This window comes from Colossoma macropomum, unplaced genomic scaffold (genome assembly GCF_904425465.1).
Source record: "Colossoma macropomum unplaced genomic scaffold, Colossoma_macropomum, whole genome shotgun sequence".
Lineage (NCBI taxonomy): Eukaryota > Metazoa > Chordata > Actinopteri > Characiformes > Serrasalmidae > Colossoma > Colossoma macropomum.
In genome coordinates this window covers 13473049-13491405 of record NW_023494785.1, presented here as the reverse complement: position 1 = coordinate 13491405, position 18357 = coordinate 13473049, and the positions used below count along the sequence as shown (strand labels likewise).

At 40.2% G+C, this 18357-nt stretch overlaps 1 protein-coding gene across 1 annotated transcript in view; it reads left to right on the top strand.

Annotated features, from left to right (window-relative positions):
- Nucleotides 1-9370: 9370 nt before the first annotated feature.
- Nucleotides 9371-18357, top strand: part of creb5b (cAMP responsive element binding protein 5b) — a 79150-nt gene continuing 70163 nt past the window's right edge. Inside the window, exons 1-3 of the mRNA XM_036582977.1 lie at nucleotides 9371-9470; nucleotides 16260-16337; nucleotides 17922-18015. Of these exons, the coding sequence (XP_036438870.1) occupies nucleotides 16284-16337; nucleotides 17922-18015 (148 nt within the window). The 5' untranslated portion in view covers nucleotides 9371-9470; nucleotides 16260-16283. The remainder of the gene's footprint in view (nucleotides 9471-16259; nucleotides 16338-17921; nucleotides 18016-18357) is intronic.

Sequence of the window (18357 nt, the reverse complement as noted above, 5' to 3'; positions counted from 1 at the left end):
TTTGAAAAGCCTTCCGCAGGCATATTTAGACCCCTTGTTATACTGTTAATGTAACTCTGCAGGTCCAAAGAAAAGCGAAGAAAACGTGGACCATTCTCAGTACAGCAGCGACACTGACATCAGACACAGCAGCCCTGCTGTGATTTTTAAGCACCTCAGCGACACTGCTGGGTTGTGAATTGTCCACCATGCAAAAATATCCTCCCAACACTGAAGCCACTGATGTGCATGAAGAACAAGAAGAGCTATAGTCTCTACCTGTCTGTACCTCTACCTGAGCCAAGAAGGTAGATGTGTCTAATAAATTGCCGTGAGAGTGTACAGTGTTTAATAACCTGAGTTATGCTACATGCTACTATCATGTCAGTGTCACTGCTGTATTAAGAATGGCCCACCTGTATAATAACTGGTCAAAGGTGGTGCTACAGTGGTCCCTTTCCGTTGATGGACGGGGTAGAGGAGGGCTGATAAATTGTGCAGTAACAGATGGGCTACAGATTATGAGATATTCTTTTCATCATTAGTGTGTCCACCCTTTACCTTTATTATAGCTTTCATTCCTTTCGTGAGACTTATTTTTCCACACTTCCAAAGTTCAGTTGTAGAAGTTGGTTGCATTTTCTGCTTCTCACAATAAAAGTTATGTCAAATACATATAGTGATTTTGATTTTCTTACTGTGTCTATAAAATGCTTTTTCAGTAACATCCTCTTGAAAGCTACACATCCTTTCAGGCCCATAGTGTTGAGCTGTCCTCTCACAGTGGAAGGATGGACAGAAGAGTTGAGCTTAATTTTGATGATGAAAGCTTTAAAGACTGTTTACTTACAGCCTGGTATATTATAAAAGGTTATTTGGGGCAATGCCACAGAAGTACCACATTTGGTTTGCTAAAGGAACTTCAGTATGATTTCATTGAGTTCTTCAAAGAGACATCCATCGAAGGGATCCAAAAAGCTGATGCTCCAAAGAACCTTCTTTGGCACCTTTATTTTTAAAAGCAGCTTGCAAGGAGATACCAGAGTCAGATGCCAGTTACAAGATCAATCCCAGAAAGGCTCTCTTCTTGTTCACATCCACACAGTTCACTACAACCCCCCACCCTCCCCACTCATACCCACACTCCTCCTCTGTTTTTCCATGATTTCCTGTTCACGTTTGTTGGCTCAGTTCATCGGTGTTGGTGTTGTGCCCGGGTGGTGTGTAATGGGGACCTTGCTGGGTTGGGCCTAATTCAGGCACCACAGCAGGCCCCAGCTCAGCTCAGTGCAGCACAGCCAACCTCTCCCCCCTCAATCCACCCGCTTTTTCCAGCAGTGCTGGAGCACGCTGTGGGACATGCCTATGAAAGCATTACCTCACTAGCTCACTCGTGGCTTTTGAGGCGCTCCAGAGCTTCAGGGCAGCTTCCTCCAGCACAGCCTCCAGTCCCATCACCCCTAGCATTACTGATGCCTTGGCTGGCCAATGCAAAAAGCTACCTCTAATCACACAGCAGTACTCTTTCAATTCATTTATGCCTGGGAAATTAAGATGAGGTAATGGACTATGAAGTGCTGTTTATTAGTGTATTTGTGGTTGTGTGTACTGAGTCTGAGTCTGTTTCAGCACTGCTAATTTGGTGAACAGTTTTACAAGGATGGCATTTAGTATTTCTAAATGTAGAGTTTATTGTTTTAGTTCAAGTCATGGGCAATGATGTTAATAAGGCTCTGTAATTGATAATAGAGCTCCAATTACAGTACTGTCGAAATACAATAGGTCACTCTATAGCTTTATGATTCCTAGGAAGAGAAGCATATAGTTGCATGTCTCTAGTGCTCTGCTGTTCTGCAAATGCAGTTTGAACAGTCACTTTTCTATGAGAAATAAGAACTCGGTGTCACCCCAACACATCAAAAGTCCTTTATAAGGCTTTGCAAATTTAAATAGTTGCTCAGTAGTTTTGCTCAATCAATTTCTTAATAATAGTAAAAAAGCAAGGTAATCAACCCGAAAGATATTGAAAAAACCAAGGCTCTCACATCTAGTAGACACAAACTTATGTACTAAAAAGTATGACCAAAAATATCCAGACACTCATTCATTGCTGACACGGGTGTTTAGTTGTGCACACATAACTTTGATAATCTCCATAGAAATACATTACCAATAGAATGAGACACTTTATTGCAACCACACATGAGTCTAAAGTCGCAATGCCTTATGCTAAGCAATGACTAGAGAGGTATAAAGCCCACCAGCATTGGGCTGTGGAGCAGTGAAACTGCATTCTCTAGTGTGATAGAGCTCCATCAAATACTGTTAGGATGAGTTGGAGTGGTGTTTGTGGGATCCAAAACTGATCATCTAACATCAGTACCTGACCACACTAATGCTCTTGTAGCTGAATGCTATCAAATCCTCATAGCAGTGTTCCAAGATTTAGTGTAAAGCCTTCTCAGAAGTGTAGAGACTGTTACTGCAGGAAAGTGGGAATTAATTCCCCTTGATTACAGAAGAAACTTTGAAATGGCTGGTCTACAAACTTTTCAACATATAATTTATTTAGTGCTTTTAGAACTAATTAGTATGAAATATTTCGAATTTGACATTTACATCTTACATGACTTTGCATTTAAACTTTTCATCTAGAACAGTAATCATATAGCACAGCCTATATCATTGGAAAGTTCCTGCTTTCTTCTTTACTTACTTATATTACTGAAACATAAAAAGCTTTTATAATAATTGGTTTTCATTTTTAATTCAGCCAGCACTGTTGCTTTTCATGCTGCATAACAAAATACTGTATAAATACTAGTGAAGTTAAGCAAAAGTGTCACTTTCAGTAGTCTAAGAAAACCCCTGAGCAATGGCTATTCTTATTCACATCTGGATTCTCCTTAGCAAATTGTTTGTAATCTGCCCAGCAGCCACTGCAGGAGCTTGTGCTGAGATGAGAGATAGCAGAAAGACCCTGGATTAAAATCCTGGACATGTTAAAGAGGTCTATTGGCGCAATCTGATCCTTCAGCACGGCCAAAAGCAAACCTTCGGACCCATTAAGGACTTAAATGACTTTGTAATGTTCATGCACACAACCTATATACACACTGGCCCTCCTTCTCTGGCAGTGTGGAGGATTTCATGCCCCCACCATGGTAAATACTCATACTTCAACCTCTAGCCAACAGTGTTGTCACTCTTTTTTTACATGCTCCAAGTCTGTCTGTATAATAATTATTCCACACTTCATGACCTTTCACAATAGTAATGACCTGCTGATGGCAGTCTCGTGGAACGTGAGCCATAACGCACCAGCGGCTAATACACTTAAGTTTGCTTTGCAAAAATAGCCCTTAGATTTTGTTTTGGCTAAGAACTGTTTACTTACGGAATTTCAGACCAAATGGAATTTGAGCTTGTCCAAATGCAGTAGGTGGCAAACTAAAGGGTGAATAGTGCACTTGTTTCACCATTACACCGTCTATGTAGTTAGAAAAAATCTGAAAAAGAATGTGGTTCTATTTTTTTACTACTCTCAGTAAAACTTCCTTGATTTATTCAATACCTGAAAAATGGCTGTATGTATGTATTGAAGTAGAACCTCTATTTCCTCCAAACCACCTTTGACTGTCTTATGATGTGCCGTGAAGAACAGGCATGCAGTATTACATAAAACCTTACCCTTCAACATTTCCATCCCTGCAGGCATTTCAAGACATGTAAATAAATTGACAGAGCGAGAGTGGAACATTCCGTTAACAAGATCAAACAGACAGACCCATAGACAGACAGACAGACAGACAGACAGACTATCAGCAGCTCTACCCTGAACTCATTCTCTACTGTAAACATCCAATACTACAACCCTAAAGCTATGTATAGGTTCAGTTGTGCTAAGTCAGGAATCCCTGGGTTATTGTCTAGTATATGTACAGTATTCAAGAATTTTTGTCAGTTTTTTTGAGATTCACAAAGAGTTCTTCAGATTTAACAAAATGAATCAGAGTGGTTTGTTGCAAAATGGTGCATTTTTGAAAAAAACTTACTGACTGGACATTCCTTTTAGGGATGCACCGATACCAACTCTTCCCTTTCCAGTACCAATACCTGATACTTAATATCTAAGCCTATGGTATATACATGTAAGCATGTAGCAGCTTCTCAGGCTCTGCAAAAACTGTGCTAAATGTTGTTTCACATAGGAATTTCTTAAGTCATTTGTCTCATATGTGCCTGCTTTATAGTACTCTTACTGCAAAATGAGTGTCAGACTCTGCTGGAGTTAGGGAAAATATTACAGTTGTTCATACTGTCAGCAGCGGTTGAGCCACAGATTTTTTTGCCTTGGTTGAAGCAAAAGACCATGAGACCCCACCTATAAGAAACACAGCAGACTGACGGAAGTACACCGTAGACGGAGCTAGTGGACACATAGGCCCGGCTAGCAGGCTGTTATGCTAAAGGCTAAACCAAGTATAAAGGCTTTCATTACCTTAAGAGACTGTGGCTTCATTCCAGATGTCTCTGTGACATTCGCTCTCTCGATAACAATCTAGACTAACATTAGCTCAGACTATAACTGACTACACAGCAGCAGGTAAGGGATTGCTGAAAGAAGCATGGCTCAGCCAATCAAGCAAGGGACTCCTATTAGCATGTTTTACACCATGTGTATGTAGCGTTATCTGGTGTGTTTGTGACCAGACTGTGAAACCAGTAGCTTGGAAAGAATTCCAGCTGGTATATCACCCACTACTACTGCCTTTCCACAAAATACTGGTGTTACAGATTTTTCTATGAACATTTTTAATGTTGCTTGTCAACTCACACTGGTGGCGTGTTGTTAAATTCCATCCACTGGTGCGCATGCATGTCAGAAATTGCTTTGTGGTATCGGTCAGAAGACATCAATGAGTGTTGGTAATCATTTAATGTAATGACTTTCTGTGAGGTAGCTTTTGGAGGCATTAGACTTCAGACGTCTGGTTTCTATGACCACCACTGTGAACAATTTTGACTTGGTTAGTCTTTTGAATGGAGCATTACACATCAAATCACTCTGAATTACTTTGCTTGCATTTTAACCATTTAATTATGCAGAAATTTAAAAGAAATAGGCAGAATATACATTTAAATGCTTTAGTATTGTAATGACTCTGATACACAAGATCAAGGCCAACAATAAAACTCAGCTCAGCCTCAATAATGCCCGGTGATATTTTGTCTTTTTTTTCAGTGTAGTCTCAGTGAGCTGCTCTGAGACATGCTAACCTCTCCTGTGCATTAGAGACAAAATTCTCTAAAGTGAGAGGGTCAGTGACCCACCCCTGGCTGTGCACTTATGCCACTTATCGCACAGCTCTCCCGCCAAATGATGTTTGGATCAGTGGGGGAAATATATAGGCCATAAAGGCACAAAAGACTGTCATAAAGCTTTGATTAAGGTGCGGGTTAAAAGACAGAGGCAGAGGAGGAGGCTGAGTTATGGTGGCGGATGGGGCCGCTGTTATTGTTCCCGTGACGGGGCTCTTAGCGCGGACGGCTCACTGTAAACAGCCTCCTTTCCCCTGGAGCAGACGGTCATTAATTGCTGCAGCCGTCCCAGACTCCTCCATCGAGCCTCCAGTCTCAGAAATCACCACGCTGCCACCAGTAGAGCCACTAAAACGTTAAAGGGCCATGACTCTGTCTCCCGCCTCCTGGGTGGGCCTCTTCTTCATTTTTACCTGCAAATGGCTGGGGTGTCAATTTAATGGTCATGATGAGGCACATGCCTATCGCCCCTGCTCTTGCACGTAGTGGTAAATTCTGCTCAAGTGTAGAAGTGTTATATAGCGAAGATTAATAGTTCTCAAGCCTTTTTTACCAGCTCTGATTCATTGTTCTGATGCTGAATGCTAAATAGTTCCATATTACTTTATGTTGTGGTGATGTCTGCCTTCTCTTTACGTACTACATACAGTCCTTTATGATAAAAGTATATATTAATACTACAGGAATTTCCAAAGGATTCCTATAAGAATCTTACAGTAAATTTGGGTTAATAGTTCTCCCGCCATTTTTTGCAGCTGTGATTCATTGTTCTGATATTGAATGCAGAAAATTGTGCCCTATTACTTCATATTGAAAGTAATATCCTTTCCTTAACCTTGTGCAAACCATACCTGTGCGTGTTAAAAAAAAGTGCTACAGACTGTTTTTTACATTATCAGGTTACAGCAGTATCACTGTTGCGGTGACCTTTGAGATCAGTATCAAAACTAGACAATGCACTATTGGTATTTAGATCATTGTGAAATATGAATAAGTTGTACTTTTTTTTTTATTTTATCAGCAGCAACGCCTACCATCAACATATTTTTACTGCATGGCCTATGTTATCAAATAAATATGAAATATGCAGATTATTTCAGTTTGTCTGCATATATGCTCTATATTCATATAGCATAGATATTAAGAGTAGGGAACACTTGGTCCATATACTTTTGGCCATATAGTGCATAATCATCATGCTTGTTGTTTTTGCAAGTATTGTAGTAATAGTCTTATTTTATTATTAAGATTTTGGTTGGAAACAAAAGAATTACATTCTTGAATTGCCTAATGGAAAATTATCTGACCAGGATTTTTTTCTCTAGGCATACACAGCCAAGCGACCTCGTCTATTGATTAGGAGTTCAGGAGCTGAACAGAACGCCCAACATGTCAGAGTAACCATTAACATAATGAGGAAGTGACAGTGGAATTAACCAAACATGTTGATTTCCAATGGGTGAGACCATTGGGACCAGAAGAAGGTCACTCTAGGCCTTCTGGAAGTACTGAATATGTCAAGGACTGCGAGTACGAGTGGTAGACTAAACAATATGTTTTATTCAGTTGCTACAAATGAAAAACACCGGCAGCAGCTCAATGCCAGGGCTCTGAAGAACTCACTGTAAAACTCCTACAAGGTAAAATGTATGTTAATATGTCTGTTCAAATGAAACATAAAATATCTTTTACAGGCTTCAAATGTCTGCATTTATTCTCAAATGGCCAAAAAATGTTCATATGAATAACCGTTAGCTTAGCACAAAGAAACAACTAAGATCCCATAGGGACACTGGCAGAAATGAGCATTATCATAGACAGATTCTTTCCTTGTGATGAACAATATCCTGAACAATATTCTTGCCTGTGAACAGAATAGGCATCGATAAGCTGTTAAAAAGCATTTCCTCTTCAGAAATTAAGAACTGGGCTGTTCTACGTTGTTACCTGCATCATATTACGTCTGCTTGGAAATAATCTCCGGGCAAAGAAGTCACAGCTTTGATTCTGTAACACCATCTTCTAAATCCAACACTTGCGGGCAGACATAATCCTGCCAATAATTTATTTACCCCTTGGCACTTCCATTATTTAGTATGAACTGAGACACTGGTGAGCCTGGCACAATTAGTCACGCTGGGTCTGCTGACAAAGGAACAAAACCAAAAGTGCCACAAGAGTTATAGTGTGTGTATGTTTAGCATAACTCATATTGGTTTGCTTTAGTTTGTCTAATAGACATGTGCACTAACTGGACACTTCATTAGATGCCCCTACCTCTCAGCTCTACCTTGCTGGACGTTGTTGCCCATCTGTTGATACATGTGTATTTTTGAGTGGTAGGCCACTCTCAACTTAGCAGTGACACTAACATGTGTAAAAACACTACCAACACTGTGGGTGATACACTTATATCAGCACCACAAACATGACCATGTTAGGGGTCCTGTGGTCAGAAACTGACGTATGATGAATGGGATAAAAGGTGAAAAATTATGCATAACAACAAATGGGCTACAATGTGTAATTGTACACCAATATACTGGACCTATAAGACAACTGGATCTATAAGGTAAGCCTTCCCAACAAAGTGGACTCCAAGTACATTCTCAGGCTCTAATAATGATTACTGATAAAGTCTTAGAAGATGGGATATGTGCACATCCAAAATATTTGGTAAGTTGCAGGTTAACATTGATATGACATACAAAAAAATAACGTCAAATAATAACACGCAATATAGCCAAGTAAAATTTATTGTTGCATCTGACTTCTCTCTCCATACTACATACATTCCCTGTTCATAAAGATCTTTAATAATACTACAGGAATTTCTACAGGATTCTTAATAGAATCTCATTGTAAATTTGGAAAATTATTAAGGTTTACTACAGAATATTATGCAAGTATTAAATATTACTAGAGTATTATAATAATAATTGGTAAACAGCAAAGACATTGTCTGAGCAGTATGACAAAACAAAGCACAGGAAGACTGTAGCTATACTGAGTGATGCCGGCCATCCACTCTTTGAATAGCACCAACTGCCAAAAAGATTCTCTATAAAAGATATTTTGTTCCAGTGGCAGTTGGTCAGCTGAACAAAATGAGACAAGTCTGATTGTGTGTTCTTTTGCATGACTGAGTGTATTTCTGTGTTTTATTTTTATGTTTTATTGTGTGAACTTGTTTTTATCATTGTGGTGAGACCAAAGAAAATATTTCTAGCTTTGGTTGGACAATAAAGTTTATTCTATTCTATTCTATTCTATTCTATTCTAAAAGACAGTAAATAAGGGATTTTATGTGGAGGTGACAGTATTGTGGCAGCTACCACTTGCTCCGGTTTGCAGAAAGGGCTTTAGAGGTGTGGTACACAAAACTACGCTGTGCGCTCCGCCTCCCCCTCCTTGAAGGGACGTGTTGTTGTTTTGTTGATGTTAATGTTGTTGTTGTTGAATTTGAGTGGTGTGTATGTGTTTGTGTTTTTATGTGTTGGGCTGTGGTGAGATAGTGGGTGGTTGTGTGTCTTTTTTGCTGGTGTAAATAAAAAAGCACTTCTCATGGCAAAAATAATGGCCTGTCCTGCATCTCCTTCTATGCCACAATATTATAGATTATCAAGGTGTTGTGCAGCTGTAGAGACAGCATTTAGCTTCTTATAGTATACTGTGGGTCATTTTTATATGGGGTGAGTTCTAATGGTACAAACATGGGCCTTAATATGAAGCCTTTTCAGTGTTTTTTATTCCTTTCACTGAATGTATTCCAAGTGAGCTGACATTTGTGATCTTTTGATTAATGTGTAATATCTTTAATCCTTCACTTTGACATCACTCCCTAACTGAGACCAGCCCCTTTTGCTTTAAAACATTTCTGTGACTTGCAGTCCTGCAAAAGTCTATAACCCAGCTTGAAGCCGGCCAGCTGTGTGTGTTTCTGTACTCCACCCTCCTCCCCCGGTCACGCCCACGCCTCGCTGGCACCGCCTCGTTTTGGCCAAGCCCCGCCTCTCCGAGCGGACCGCAATGATTTAGAAGTTCAGGAATCCCACGTGACGTCACCAGAGGGTGATGTAATGCTTCTCTAAATAGCTCGTATTGTAATCTCTCCTCAGTCCAACGTGGTTCCTTCAGAAAGGGCGCTGCATCTTCTCTGCACTTGTGTGGTAAGTCGTTTGGCTTCTGCTGAATCCAGATTTGTAGGTTTTCTGTTGCAAAAAAAGACAACAAAAAGAAGCTACAAGGAAAATAGCTACTCGCAGGTTGTGTGAACTTGTGCTCGTGCCGCTGGCGGTGATGGCCGTCCGGGCTGAAGCTCAAACGAGTGACAAGTTGCTTTTGTGCTGGTCGTCCTGCGGGGTTTGAGGTGCTCTGTCGGAATGTGTGGAGGAAAAGAAAGTCGTGCTTTCGTCTTTAGCTCAAGTCCGGAGTGTCAGTCAAGGAGTTAGCTGCATGTAACAGGTCTGGCCGTGTGTGTGTTCGCCTGAGGAGTTTCTGACTGAACTCCGCGCGCCGTGCTGCACGGTGAACGTTGCAGTAAGTTGCTACCTCGCTGCTCTGCCTCGCGAAGCTGTCACGCGCTTTGCTGTGGCGCGCAGAAGAAGACCCCGCTGAGCTCCGTCTTTCTCTCGCGTGCGCGCGCGCGTGTGTCTGTTTGTGTTTGTCCCGGGCTGCTTTCCTGCGCGCGCTTCTCTGCGAGCGTGACAGCAACACTGCACTGAGCCCCGCGGAGCCACATGCAACCGGTGCGCGCGGGTTTTGGGACATGACGCTCGCGCTGCCTCTTTCACTCACATGCACACGCTTCTTTGCTTCTGCTGCTGGCCTGTTTCCCCCCAGCAGCTTTGATAGGAGGCACGCTCTTTCTGCTGCCCCGTCCCGCAGGAGAGGCCCCCTCTGCACAGCCCGCACAGCATCTCACTCATATAAGGGAGAGAAAGCTGCAACAGGGATGATCAACAGGGCTAGTTTCAGTATACACTGCACTCAATATCACGTTTGAAAATTCTTTCTTTTTTTCAGTAAAAGCAAAGCTGTGCGCTGAAGCATTACGTCATGCTGCAGGCCAGTCCGTGTGTTTGATTAACCGCCGAGATACTGAAGGATTCAGGGGCTTTAGTGCTGACCAAGCACACTGGGGGGTTTAAAAAGCCTACAGGCTGCAAACGTGTATAATCTACGGCCACAAAGTCTCTGTAATGACATTTAGTAGCATGAACAAATTTCTTAGTACTTAAGAAATTCATTAATGCTATTAACACTCCCTAACAGCCTAACAGTAATAGCTGCTATTACTATTATTATTATTATTATTAGCAAAAAAACTTAAATTATCTGCAAATCCATAACAATAAAATAATGTAAAATGTATTATTATTAAGTTACTACATGTTAAAAATTAGGCCTGTTATGATGTAACTGTGTCAGGATTGAGCCATCATTCATAGAAATTGTAATTTATATATTTTTTTCTAAAACTATATTCTATATTCCAAAACATAAACAACCACAGAATAAAATATTCTCTTTGATAGCTACAAGTAATCTTTTGGCTTTTTGCTAGCTTATTCACTTGGTCTTTCTTGCTAGCAAAATAGTAATCAGTATTGCAGGTATTTGGCTTTAAAATAAATCGACTTAATATTTGATTTCCTAACTGATATTAACTAATGAAAAAGTTGTTTGTTTTTTTTTGTTTGAAAAATTGGTCATTATGTCAACAGTAATCATTACTTTCACACAAAATCAAAATATAATTTCCTAAATTGAAGACTTTTTGAAGAAAGTGTGAAATCAAAGCAAGACATCTTAGGATTGCCTTATGTCGTGGTGGGACTGGAAGTGTAACTACCTTCGGCAATAGAAGCGTCACATCCTTCAACTTTGTCACTGTAGCCGAAGGCAGCTCTCACACATTCTTCTTTCAGTTTTGGAGCTTTGGCTTAAAACTTTTCACTTCATAGGATGCAGTTGTGTTCAAATGAAGTACAATCAGTGTTAACAGCAGTGAATTATAAAGTCTGCCCTGTTTGCTCTGCAGACATTTGTGCAGATCACACCGTGCATACTGTTGGCTCCATGTATAAGCTTTAGATATGAGTTTTCTGCATTTCTGTAAGTTCATGTCCGAGGAGGTGCTATGATTGGCAATAGTTGGAGGTTGCCTTTGTGGGGCCCCTTCGTCTGTTCATTATGAGGGGTTCATGACATTCAGTGCATTGTCAATGTGAGGCTTATTCCTTGCCTCAGGCCCTGCGCTGATCCAACCTTGAACTTGTGCTGTCAAGGGCCCAGAGATCAGTGTGTGTGTATGTACGTGTGTGTTGGGGGGGACTGAATTGCAGCACAAGTTTGTGCTTGCAATAACCTCCGCTCGTCTCCTCCCTTGCCATACTGTTTGAATTCTCTGCTGAAGCTGGAGAGACATGAGTTCCTGATGAAACTGTACTCCGCTCCCCTAACCCTCATGTGCTAAAACACATCGGGACCCACTTACTGCGAAATGTAACCGAGTTTCCTCTGCTAAATGAAAACATATCACCAAAAGGAAAGTCAAGTGCCCCCTCTTACTCTGAAGGGTGCAGTTGAGCCGCCAACAACCGGACATCACATGCAGACCCATGCCGTCTGCTGAGGTCAAACTGTCTACACTCTCAAAAATAAAAGTTCCTAAAAGGTTCTTGGCTTGGACATGAGGTTCCAGAAAAAAAAAACTGAAGGTGATCTAGAACCTCACGAAATGTTAAAATATGTTTTCACATTCGAACATCTCATTTATCCTGTAATGTTTCATTATATGGTTACTGCCTGTCAGAAAAAAAAGACAAAACAAGCTAGTTATAATGGAACTGTTTCAGGATTTATCATTTGTATTAATTGTTTTTTGTCAATTTTAATGTCTTTTTAAAATCTCAGTCTTCATCAGTTTGTAGGTAATTCATTATTTTGTCTTTAACCTTGCCTTTTTGTTGCCCTTTACAACATGTGAAAATTTCATAACATATAGACCAATAGAATTACTTCACATAAAATTATATTAAAAGTTAAGACTGTTGTCTCCTTCTGCTGTAAAGTTACCATTTTGGAGATACAAGGTTTTGATCCGATAGCGAGAGGTTACTCTGAAAACATTGGGGTACGGTACTCGCGTATCTCATTTGCAAAAATGTTCCTTTAAAGAACTATCCATTGTTATGCCTACAATCCATTGTAGGGAACCCAAAGTGAACCTCCAAAGAACTTTTTGGCACATTTATTTTTAAGACGGTAAAGTGTGTAAAATTGTGGCTGCGAAAGGAGAACAAGCTCGTTCTTTTTGAGGCCGTATAAAATCAGCAAGGCACACAATCATACTCCGGCCTGAACAGCTGTGATGACAGGCTTCGGAGTGTATGCGGGACGTGCTTGGTTTGTGGTCACACACACGAGAGCGTGCATGCGGTGTGAGAAGAGTGTGTGTATGTGGAGTGGACCGGAGGGGTCTGATCAGGTTGCACCATGAGTTCTGCTGTTTAGGCCAGCAATGATATTTCAGCACCAGAATAACCAGCAAAGGCTCCTTTACATCACTTCTGAAAGCATCAAAGCTCATGCTGGAGTGCATGTCTGTATGTGTGTTGGGGGTATGTTGGGGGTGTGTTGGAGGTACAGGGGAGACACTGTAGTTCACCCGTCTCAAACTTCTCAGTTTAGTGTGTTCTCCTAACTCACATTTTTAACTGCCTAACAATTAGACAAATAGAGTAGAATTTGTTTTTTACTCAATTTACCCAGCTGGGGCTCTTTACATCAGGCCCACCAGGGCTTTTCTCCTCTTGAGCTCCTAGTTATGGATGGCAGTTTAAACTGGGAAAATTGAGTAAAAGACAAGTTGTATTTACCTAACTTAGACCCAGAATTAAAAATGTGAGTTAGAAGAACTTAGTGTCCTCAAGTTAACTTAAGAAAAGCAGTGTAATAAGTTATCTTAAAATTTTTAGTTGAGCTGTTTTTTTCATTTTCTATAAATTACCACAATACAGCTGCTCACATTCAAGCGGCTTCATGTATTTATGTACAGCCAAACATGCTAGACTTTCTCAGTATTAAGATGTAATTTTAGCCAGATTTTTCACAAGGCTTGTGATTAATTTATCAGCCAATTTATCAAACTGTCTGAGTCTAAGATTTCCAGGGTGAGCAAACAGGCTGGGCACAGTCTTGTGTGCCAGACTGATCTTAACCCCTTAAGCTTCTTTTTAAGTGCACATCATATACTTTTAAAAATAAAGGTGCCAGAAGATGTTTTTTGTGCAGTGCCACTGAAGCCCTTATAATGTTACATGGATGGTTCTTAAGATACCAGTTCTTTAGAGAATTATATGTGTGAGTGTGAAGATCCTTCTTAAAGTTTTAAAGAACATCCACATAATGCTATAGGAAGAATTCTTAAATTGGTATAGAACCTTGACGTTAGGTGTAAGTTATTTAAACCTTTAAAATGTTTTTCACACTCAGAAATCTGTTTTATAAATATGGTTCTTTAGGGAACCAAATGTGTTTATTTTATAGAATTGCTCAAATAACTTTTTGTGGCACCTTTTTTGTTAAGAGTCTAAGGCAGGGCTGCCCAAAGTGTGGCCCACATGGCTAAGTTGCCCGACCTTTATTTTGGCCTACAAGAAAGTTACCCTACAACCCAATGAGATATTAAATACATTTTTGTCCGATGTATCTTAATGAATTTTTATTTACCCTTCAAAATTGTATTTTTGAAGTTTTTACTAACAAAATACAAAAGTTTGAGCACCCCTGTTTTTTCTAAGTGAAAGTAAGTGACACATGCTCTACTGAGAACAGACTTAAATATGACATTTTTCTGTACACTTAAGTGCACTATTTCTTTTTTTATTTTCCTGGGTTTAACATATTGGGGAAAATATACATAAAATGTAAAATGTGCCACATTTGATGTTTTTTCCCTGTATGTTAAATTCAGCCAATAAACAGTAATTGTGCATTAATATATGCAGTTTGATCTCTGTAGAGGATGTGTTAACTTATTCTCACCTAGTGCATTAAAAAAGGACCATTTTAAGCTATGACAAGACAGAGGTTTAGGCTCAAGACAAGAGAAATGAAAAAGAAAGATGCAGAGACCACATGAGAGAGAGAAAGAAAGAGAAAGAATTCTTATTGTTGGCTCTCATCACTCTGGTTCTCTGTCAGAGGCACCCAGTCCAGACCAGACCAATGTGTCCCAGAAGGCTGGGTGTTGGGGCCTGGTCTGAGGGGTTCTGCCCAAAGGCCTGTCAGTAAGGAAAAACTGCTCTGGCTAACATAACGCCAAATTTGAATGTTTTGACTGCATGAGAGGAAACAGTTGGCTAGACCGATCAGGGAAAAAAAATCGCATGCAAATTGTGTATGAAAGCGTTCATGCAGTGGAACCCAAGTGCGTCTCCAGAGAGGGCTAACCTGAAGAGGTCTGAAGAGAGCTCTATGTGCCTCCTTTTTCATCTCTCAAAGCTCCTAACGTTTATTTTCCACGTATTTGGAAAGAGAAGTGTTTGTGAGCTGTCTAACCAGCGTGTCAATACACACCGTAGCCCACGGCCATTAGTCTGGCTTCACTGTTGTACATGGACTCAGGTCGGGCTTTCATGCACTATTAAGACGGCTACTCATTAGATCGCAGTACTGTTACTGACATAGAGTACCATTATAAAGTCTGAATTTCAGTCCTGCTAACCACCAAAATGACTTTTTGTGATGGGTTTTGACAATACTGTGTGAATAAGTGACATTATATCTTACACCATAGTGTGATAAATTCATATAAACATTCACCATTCCACATATGGTGGGATGGGCTACCTCAGCTCTACTCCAACATGAACTTGACCTCAGGATCTAATCATAGATATGTAGTCATTGAGTTACATAAGACAGCACAGGCACTAACTCAGCCAGTCAGTCAGAGTTACACACCAAGTGTCTTTAATATCATCATCTCTGGAAATAGAAGTAACCTCTGGAGCCCTGAAGCACATATGTTGGCGCTTATGTTCCACAGCCTCAGGGCCTGATCCCAAAACACGACAACTGTGGAAAACGGCCTGCAAACTAGCTCCCATCAACACCAGTGGAACAGCCCAGTTACACACTGCGTGAGGGAAACAGAATAGCTGGCATGCCATTCCATTGTCGGGCTGTCACTAGTGGCATTTAGCAGCATCATGACACTGAACAAGGGATCTCGCTGGAAAGAGAGATAGATATAGGGACACAAAGAGAGAGAGAGAGAGAGATTCTTCAGCATTGATGGGGGGAAATATATTGACTACTTGTAAGATGATTGCTAGAAATTGCTCAAAGTTTTGCCAGTGTTTTGAGACATATTTTTCCTCTATGTCCCACTCTATAAATTATTACTGCCCATCTGATGCTGTCTCTCTCATTATCACCCTAATGAATAGAGCCTCTAACATTTGCCATTATTAGCAGTCAGCCTCAAAACTGACCTCATCTCCACAGCTCGAGGCATGAGTGGTTGGATACTGAGTTGACAGCAGGGTTGAGGGGTCAAGAGAGCAGCTACTGAATGGCAGTTTGTTGACTTCTAGCCTTTGCTGCTATGGCCATGTTGTGCACTGGAGAGGGTAATTTACACCTTGCGCTGTGGTCAGCGGCAGCACCATGGAGACGCAGGGGCAGGGTGACACCTCAGGCCAGTAAATACACTCTCTTCCTTCTCTCAGCGCTATCCCAACATGAACTTAACCGCAACAGCTAAGGACAGCCGTTCTCAGGGCACAGGCAACTAAATACCTTGAGATTCCAACAAAGTCTTACCAGGCAGTTCGGAATATTACCAGCACACGATACAGATGCAACACAATGCTAAACTGAACATCTGCCACTGTGTCCTGCAGGCAAATCAGTTGTGGGTTCTCTTTCTGTGTCTTTACATCCAGGTTTATGAGGAGCCAGTGACAGTGATGAACTCCGAGCAGGAACGGCCGTTCGTGTGCAGCGCTCCAGGCTGCTCTCAGGTGAGTCCGACAAGACAATGGCAGAGATGAACGCATCGGTAACCCGAGAGAGTGTCTCTCAAAGACAAACGCTGCTGCACAGAAAACAGTGAAATGGTACCCTGCTAAGAAAACTCTTATCCCTCTGGGACCACCTTTACAAAAGATTTCCAAAAGCTTTCCAAAGAAAAAACATACTAAGAACTGTAAGACAAACACTAAGAAGTTCGTGAGAATGTTTTTAAATGCAGTTGTTAAAAGAAATTCTTGAAATTTGCTTAAGAAAGTCTTAATCTCATTATCTCATCAACTTCATCAACTACTACAGTGTCTAAATCATCAGAAGTTACAGTTTGAGAGGTTTACCTTGTCAGCTTTTTTCACCGTAAGACAAGTATGAGCGAACTGTAGATCTGATATTTAAAAAACATTTTTTTCCAGAACAGCACCAGTTCTTTTGCTAGTTATTAAAAGGGAATTCTGATTTAAAGTTTCTACATAACTAAATAATTGAACTGTAAACAAATTCATTCTGAGTCATTTGATGTAAAATGGTTTACTGTAGAGAAACTTATTGACTCAGATTTCTTTACAGTGGTGGTGACAGAAACCTGGGGTTGCAATGTCTACAACACAAATCTAGCTATTTTATTTATTATCCAAAACAACCAGGCCAGCATTTTGTCTCAAAACTATTGTAAAACAATGTCTCAGGCATCAGGCACTGTGTTCACAACCAGTTTATGTAGTAGCTCTCTGTGAAATAGCCTTAAGTGATTTTAAACTTTTTAGATGCCTTGTTCCTGTCATCACCACTGTGGGCAATTCTGACTCAGTACATTTCTTTAGAACAGAGGATTTCACATCAAACTACTCTGTATTACCTTGTTTACATCTAAACGAATTAATTATGCAGAATTTTTGAACAATCAGTGGTATTTCCCTCAAAGAAGAAGTGGTATTTTTTGAAGAATAACTATGTATTTTAACTTTGAGGTTAACAGTTAAAAACTCTACTGTATTTCTATAGGGGTTTGGATCATTATTTCTTTGCATAAAGAAAAATAATGAAATATAAACAAAAAGATGCCAGTGATTATTACTGTGATTTTTGTTTATTTGTGTATTGACTTTTGTAAAAGGCCTAAAAAATAGTTGAATTATTATATGAATTTAGCATTAGACCAATGTAATGGGATTGTAAGCTTTAAAGTCCTTGAGCATTAAAGGTTTTTCTAAACATTATCTACTGCACTTTGTCCTACAGACACTCTCATGCTATAGATGATAGTGCCAGATAAGAGCAAAGTGAAAACATCTGCCTTTTCTCAGACTGAATCAGCTATAAGTGAAAATGGACTTTTGCACAGTGACTAATCAAAGACCCTTTGCGAAGTGAAGTCTTAAACCACGCATGCTATAAACTTTCTGAACATATATATGAAAATATATTTTTCTAAATGATTATTTTTTAGAATCTGTACCATTTCAAGTTATTATAACAGCTTCTGCCAAACTATAAAAACAAACAAAGCCTGCTAGTTATTTTTAATCATGACTGAGACCACGAAGTGCTTTCGGATTGACTGTTTCTGTGTCCAACAGCGTTTCCCCACTGAGGACCATCTAATGATTCACCGCCACAAGCATGAAATGACCCTCAAATTCCCCTCTATCAAAAGCGACAACATGCTATCAGGTGAGAAGGGGCTATGACCCATCGCGTTCACAGATGGAGGCACACATACACACAAGAATTACTGCCTTCATTGAGGTTTTCCGGTGAACTATTTTTTACTTTTTTGTTCTCGAAACTATATCTAACTCTAACCCAAACCTTAGCCTCAATAACCAGAAGGAAGTCTCTGGCTCTTTTGGTTTTTCAATAGAAGGCTGAATTCTGCATAGAAATATGTATTAGACACTGACACAAGCGACATTTTGATGTTTTTCTGCCACGTATGAGATATTTTAGCCTTCATGAAGATATAAAGATAGCAGTATAATAGTGTGCACAAGTCAGAGAACATGCTTCGTTCTT